Here is a 6,917-nt window from a genome sequence, read left to right as displayed (position 1 = left end):
ACTGAGGACTATGTGATTTTCCCCATGCCAAATGAGTGAAGAGACTTTGTCAAGGCTGTCTGATTCATTAATTCCTAATCTGTTAGCTATAGCTGGCATTGTTTTGGTATTAGAGAGTCATTGTGGTCTGGTTGTTATGAATTTGAATGCCTCAGAGGGGAAAAACACTAAAAAATCAAAACTTTATGGTGGTTGAATAAGGCTTCTTAAGTAATAGTGAGACATTGCAAAATATGAAATACACATTTCTAATTTGTTATGGTAATATAGGGGTTTTAGATTTATTTTTGTTACATTAAAGAACAGGCTAATTGTTTAAAAGATTATATGTTATAATGTGGTGGATGTTATGATGGAGTTGTTCCTGGGGAGGTAACCGGTAGTAGTTAGTTCACGACTCATCCAAGTGACTTTCTAACCTCTAGAGCACAAATAGAGCCATTGGAGAAACAATCTTTAAGGAAAATAAATATTTGCAATGCATATAATCGATTTAGTAAGCTTTTAAAATCAAATGAAAATCAGCCACACTATGGTTAGGTTATTTGTATAATAGACTCTTGTTCTAAGCTCCCACAGTTTGTATAGGATAAGTAAATCTCCAAAGCTGTTTATAGTATAATTAGACCTTTTCTGTAGTACAGTACCTATTTTGTTTCAGAAATGCAAAGGATTGTCGGCAATAAAACCCACTGAACATTGAAATAAACACTTTGCTTAGGAAATGTTAGGGTACAGATTATTATTAATTTTAAAAGCGAATGAAATGTAAATTATGGGCAAAGATTACAAAGTACTCTGTTGATCTGATTTAGAATGTTAAAGATATCCGTGGATTTGAAAAAAATTCTTACACTGTGTTCAAGGCTAGAGAATAAAATGATTTAAAAATATTTTGTAATTCTCTGGTTACCTTAATTACTGTCACTATAGCAATTAGTTACTAGATCCCAGTTTAAATATCAGCATCTGGCCACATTTACCATTGTGTATGTGTTTGTGTGATTGTAGCTTATAAGTTCATCCATGGCCAGGAACTGATGTAAATGATTCTGTTTCATATATAAAAACTTTTCCCTATGCACACAGGTTGAAGTGTATGTATATCCAAAACTGTTTTTTTTTTGTTTTTCTTAAAGTTTTGTATAGAGTAGTGGAGGTTAAGAACCCTGTAAAGTTTACATTGCTGTCCGAGATAGATTCATCCTCTCTATTTGTCCTGTTAATCATTGTTACTGTGACAAAGTATTGAGAAATGTTATAGTTGTCACCAGAACAAAAGGTGAAGGTACATTTTTCAAATGAGGATACCATTTCCAGTGACAACTGTCTGAGGGGGACTTAACTAACTTTTTAGAGCTTTCCTGGTGCGTTTGCATGGCAGAAGGAGAAGGGAAATCTCTCATGATTGCACATGTTTGTGCCATGTGTTCAGTGTGTCGCCCATTTATTTTAATGGGTGCCGCATTCATGACAAACATGGCATAGTAGCTCATGCAGCAAATTCTGCTGCAAGCGTGTTTTTTGACCACGCGTTTGTGTACATTTAACATGCGGCTGGCAAAACTTGCATTTTTGCCTTAGGGGTGCCATTTACAAGTAATGGCATCGCAAGCAAGTCGCTCATTTTTATTGTGTTGTGTGGACATGCGGCAGTGCGCGCAATTGGCGCACAGTCACGCAACACAAAGGTGCGAACGGGGACTCAAGGTGATGTAAAAAAATAAAATCGAAAAATGGATCTGGCAGAGATTTTAATCATTCTCTACTGTATCCAAAACTATAAAAAAATGTTTTGCCTAAGGCCGGGGTCTTAAAGAACCAGCCTGCGAACTGGTACCATGCGGATCGCCGCTGGCTGACAGGTCAGGCATGCAGTTACGGAACATTAACCTGACTTGGGGGAGCACCTACACGGTCTGCATCTCTGTTGGATGCAGACCACATAGCTGCTCCTGGCGGTGCCGGCACTCATTGCGAGTCAGAGCTGCATGCGCTCTGACTGCCTTCATTGAGCGCTGGCCGAAAGGAAGGATTAGTAAGGTCTGCACCAGCCAAAGGTGCAGACGGTACTAATTAACCACTGAACCACCAGGGAATGACCCCCCCCCCCTGCAAAAAATGTAAGCAGATGAGGGGGCTCTTTTATTTTAAGAAGGTGCGAGTGTGTGTTTGTATATCTGTGGGTGTGTGTGCATATAGTGTGTGCGTATATTGTGTGCGTATTGCTCTGTGTATGTATTTCTCTGCGTGTGTTTTTTAATCTGTGTTTAAAATTAAAACGTGAGAAAAAAACACACATACTGACACTGCACACATGTATACATACTGATATGACACACACAGAAACATTCACACATATCAACATCACTCACAGAAATCCTGACAATACACACACGCAAGCCATCACAAAAAAATATACGAACATTGCATACAAATAAACCATCTCAAACACACATACTGACATTATAAACGCACACAGACATTAACACTGGTACCGTATATAGTTGCATTTTGTTTTGAAGTATGACATTTGGCAAGCAGCACCCATAGGAGAAGAAAATTTGTCTGGTGGCCCCCAAGTGAATTGAGTTTGAGACCCCTGGCCTAAGGGCTTTTCATTTTCATTGGTAGTGCTGGTATATATATAAACCCTTAGAATGAGCTTATTTGTCCCATTTTGGTCCACTAAATGTACCATTGAAAGTGTTTCATGCAATAAAACATTTTTTTTTTTAAAACAGTTAAACCTGCCAGGAATTCAGTGCCGTTCTGTGGACTTTGTAGACTTATCTCAAACATTAAAAGTTGTCCTGTAGTGTAGTACTGTCCTAGGGTGACAACCCAGTTTCTCCATATACAGTACGGTGAGTGAGTGCTGTCATCGTAGTACTGGTAGAGTGTTACTGGCTGCATCAACCGGTGAAATTAAAGGGAAAAAAAAAAGATAAAGCAGCCGCATCTAAGGATTAGAAACCTGCAATATTTTGGGTTTAGATATAATTTACATATGATCTTGTGAGTCCACAACTGTTTAAATGGAGCTGGAAAGCCCTAGGCTTTTTAAACAAAGGGGTTTATTGCAGGGACATGCACTGTTTTAAAGCTTACAAATGCATTAAAAAAAGTATCAATGTAAATAAGACGGATTCCTTTTTAGCCAAAAAATTCATGTTGATGTGTGTTCCCAATATGTTAGCACTTCATGTTCGACTAAGGGAAGGCTGTTCTCTTTGTAGAGTACTCTATGCTTCAATGAGAAAGCTGTTTGATGTAGACGCATCTAAGAAAAACATGGTCCTAAAATGCCCATTAGCACTTAATGATTTGATGTCACTATTAGTCTGACCCTTGTTGGGCATTTATGTTTAGCTAGAGATTTCTATAGACATTCACACGCAGGCTTTCATTTTTCACAGGCACGTAAACATTAAAAGGAGCTGTTGAACTTCCTCAGTGCCATGAACAAAACCCAAACAATTTTTGCTAAGTTTCTTTTGAGACATCTGTTAGGCCCCTTTCATACTGTCCGATCAGGAGGAAACCATGCAGGGATTCTCTGCTGATCAGAACAGATTTCACCGTTGTGAGGTCAATGTACGTCCAGTTTTTTCCTCCTCGAGATGGAGGAAAAAGCTGAAATTACCAGACCATGTTGGTCTATGGAGAATTGGATGTACTTTAAATTGTTTCAGATTACCCCCAACTTGCACGGTCAGGTGAACGCTGATCAGTTTGTTTTTCCAGAGCTGGGGATAACTGGATGTAAACTGACGCCCATCCATTTAGACCTGGTTGCCGTAGACTAACATTGGGTTTCCGATCAGGTGGCCTGAAAAACTGACAGGCGGACCTGATCAGGAAGCCTGTGTGAAAGGGCACTTATTGTGATTACATTATCCTGGCCCTTTACAAAACTGCTGCAGTTTACAGCTACTTGAAAGAGTATCAAGCATCAGATTTTTTTTTTTTAAATGTATGGTCAGTGCATGCATGCTAATGCATTAGTGCAAAACATACCTCTCGCAGAGATTTCAGTACTTCCCCTGACCATGCCTGAATCTGCTTTTCCCTGCAGGATAGAGGAGCCACATTCGTTCAGCTATCATCCGGAATCGGCATCTATTCTTTTTAGATGCTGGAAAATGACAGTCATGTAAATTCTAGTGTTCACAAATGTCTAACACAAACCATCACCTGCTGCAGCCTGTCACCATGTGTATGTCTTCAAAGTTACCATGTTGCAGTCTGATCAATGTGGAGAGAAAATGCTACCTGCAGCAGATTGACGATATCAGAACAGCCAATCATAGTCAATGATTGGAGCGTAAGGAAAAGCCTTTTAATGATAAAAGGTGGAGATTTGTTTTTACATAATACTGTTGCTAAATATAGATGCATGTCAGGAATGTAATTATGCAGACTTAAAAAGTTACTGAAAAGTCTACTTTCACTGGCTGCATAGCATAACTCTAGTGCAGTTTAGGGAGAAATCCAGGCAGTTTAAAAACTACCCCCGCACTGCAAGGGTCAACTGCTCGTTTTGGTCTAGGGGCTAAACTAAAGAAAATATACTTACCTGATCCATGGTCCTGATTGGCTGGTAGACTGGTCTCCACAGTTTCTTCTCCCCTGGGCTTCCACAATCTAAGGACTCGTGACATCATCATGAATAATGCAGCTGCATTAGACCTGAGGACGCCAAAGGGCATTCCACCACCACAGCGAGGGGGAAAGAAGTGAGTGATCACTGCTGTTGGACCGAGGATTATGTGGGTGTCCATGCGTCTGCTAGTCAGACATAAAATTAAGTTTAAAAAATAAATTCTCATTAAAAAAAATGAGGACCCAAGTGTATGATTTCTCCTTGGCATATCATAATTGAACAGGTTTAAATCATGAATAAAATTATATTCCCAGTGATACAGTAGGCCAGGCACAGATGTGACATTTTAGGGTGTCCACTTCCAAACTGTACATTAGCTGCTCTGTGCAAAAATATAAGCATTAGTGATACGATTCGTTAATTTTAGTGAATTCAACAGCCCCTCATTTTAAAACCATACCCAGTGGACCATGATTCTTCCACAGTTTTAGTATGTCTGTAATTAATAGACACATATGAAGTACAGTTTCAGTCACAAGACAGATTGGCAGTGTCTGCCCCACAATGACAGCCTCAGGGCAACCACGGAGAAGCTTGAGAGCCCTTGTACACACTTGGCTTGTACGATAAAACCTAGAACGGGTAAAGTAATCAAATTGTACTTTTCAGAAGTCAGGTCAACCCTTTCTTACTCCTTTGCTTTTGAAATAAGGCTTCATGTGTAATAAGCTGAAAACATAAACTTTAGGTATTTTAAAATCTGGAGCAAAAATTTTAGTTGTGGTCATCGCACTAAGAATATTCCATTATTCATTTTATTCATTAATCCTGTGTAGGTGTTAAAAATCTGATTGTTTGCTAGGGCTCACTTTCAGAAAATTGCATCAACATGCAAAAATATATCAAATGTAGCTCCATGAGATGTGTTTTAGCCCCTTTCCTTACTGCCATCTGCCAGCTTATGACAAATTTTGTAGATATGGATGGGAAAGAGCCATGTTATCTGGAACAGAAGTGTGTGTGTTTGTTAGTATGTATGTATGGCACCCTCTTTATGTAAGGGTCAGTTTCTGTAAATACATTTTCTGCTTGTGTTCTGTTCAATGTTACTTAGACACAGTAGTTCTACTGTGTTTAATATTTGTCACTCTACACTATTTTGCAGTGGAGCAAAATATAGTGAGGTTTCATTGTCTTCTTTCTCCAAACATTTGTTTGGTGGAAATTGATAGCTTGATAGTGCCGTAAAATAGGCTGGAATAAAGCAGTCATCAGCCATAGACCTGCTTGCTAGCTCTATAGCTCAGGACACAGAGAAAACCGAATGCATACAGATTGAAATAAACACACTTTAGGATAAATGAATGCATGCATTAGCTTGCACAGGCATAATGTTTTTATTTTGCATTATTGTATCTGCTGTGGGGGTCTGAAAAATATGATATACTGTATATGAAGTTATTTGCTAGGCTTTGTGTTCTTGTAAAGAAATCTTGAGGTAATAATTTCACATGAATGATCTTAATAATTGTACATGAATGATTTGTATTTAATTGTTTTGCAGAGAGGATATAATGAAATCAGGGAAGTCAAGCAGTTCCACTTCACCGGTTGGCCTGATCATGGAGTACCGTATCATGCCACTGGCCTGCTGTCCTTTATTCGGCGTGTAAAGTTGTCTAATCCACCAAGTGCTGGTCCCATTGTGGTTCACTGCAGGTTTGTGTGACTAGTATAAAATCATTAATTTTTAAATATAATTTCTAGGATGAACATTGTTAGCAAAATAATTGTTCCTAAAATAGGAGTATCAGTGGGTAGATCACAATGTGCTAGTGTCTGTTAAGACCACTTAAACACACTTTGTTATTTTTTTGGACAGCCCTAAAAGTGCCAAAGTTGCCCATAGCAATCAAACACTAGCATTTTGCTACTGCAGGTTAAAACTGAATATTGCTCTTTGTTACCGTGTACAATGCAGACACTCTTAACTGCCTCCGGGCCGGCCGTAGTAAAAAAACGGCCGGCCAGGAGCTCTCTAGATCTGAGCGGGCGTCTTTAGACGTCCGCTCAGACACGCCCCCTTGCGCGCGCCCGGGAAATGGCCACAATTTAAAAACGGGCAGCGATGCCCGTTAATATACATGCGATCCGCCGGCTGTAAAGCCGGCGGATCGCTTGTATTTAGCGACGATCGGTGCGGCCCCCTCCCTCTGCTGCCCCCCCCGCCATTGTCCCGCTGATCCCAGGCTCCGCTGTGCCCGGTGCGAGCCCGGGATTAGCATGTCGCCTGTGTCACAGGGGATCAGAG

At 39.9% G+C, this 6,917-nt stretch overlaps 1 protein-coding gene across 2 annotated transcripts in view; it reads left to right on the top strand.

Moving 5' to 3' along the window:
• Nucleotides 1-6,917, top strand: part of PTPRK (protein tyrosine phosphatase, receptor type K) — a 389,585-nt gene that overhangs the window by 356,980 nt on the left and 25,688 nt on the right. For both annotated transcript variants that reach the window (XM_018565135.1, XM_018565134.1), the window contains one exon: nucleotides 6,171-6,325. In XM_018565135.1, the coding sequence (XP_018420637.1) occupies nucleotides 6,171-6,325 (155 nt within the window). The remainder of the gene's footprint in view (nucleotides 1-6,170; nucleotides 6,326-6,917) is intronic.

Source organism: Nanorana parkeri, unplaced genomic scaffold, assembly GCF_000935625.1.
Source record: "Nanorana parkeri isolate BGI_ZX_2015 unplaced genomic scaffold, ASM93562v1 scaffold816, whole genome shotgun sequence".
Taxonomy (NCBI): Eukaryota; Metazoa; Chordata; class Amphibia; order Anura; family Dicroglossidae; genus Nanorana; species Nanorana parkeri.
The sequence above is the reverse complement of the archived record's forward strand: the minus strand, read 5'-3'. Positions and strand labels throughout refer to the sequence as shown.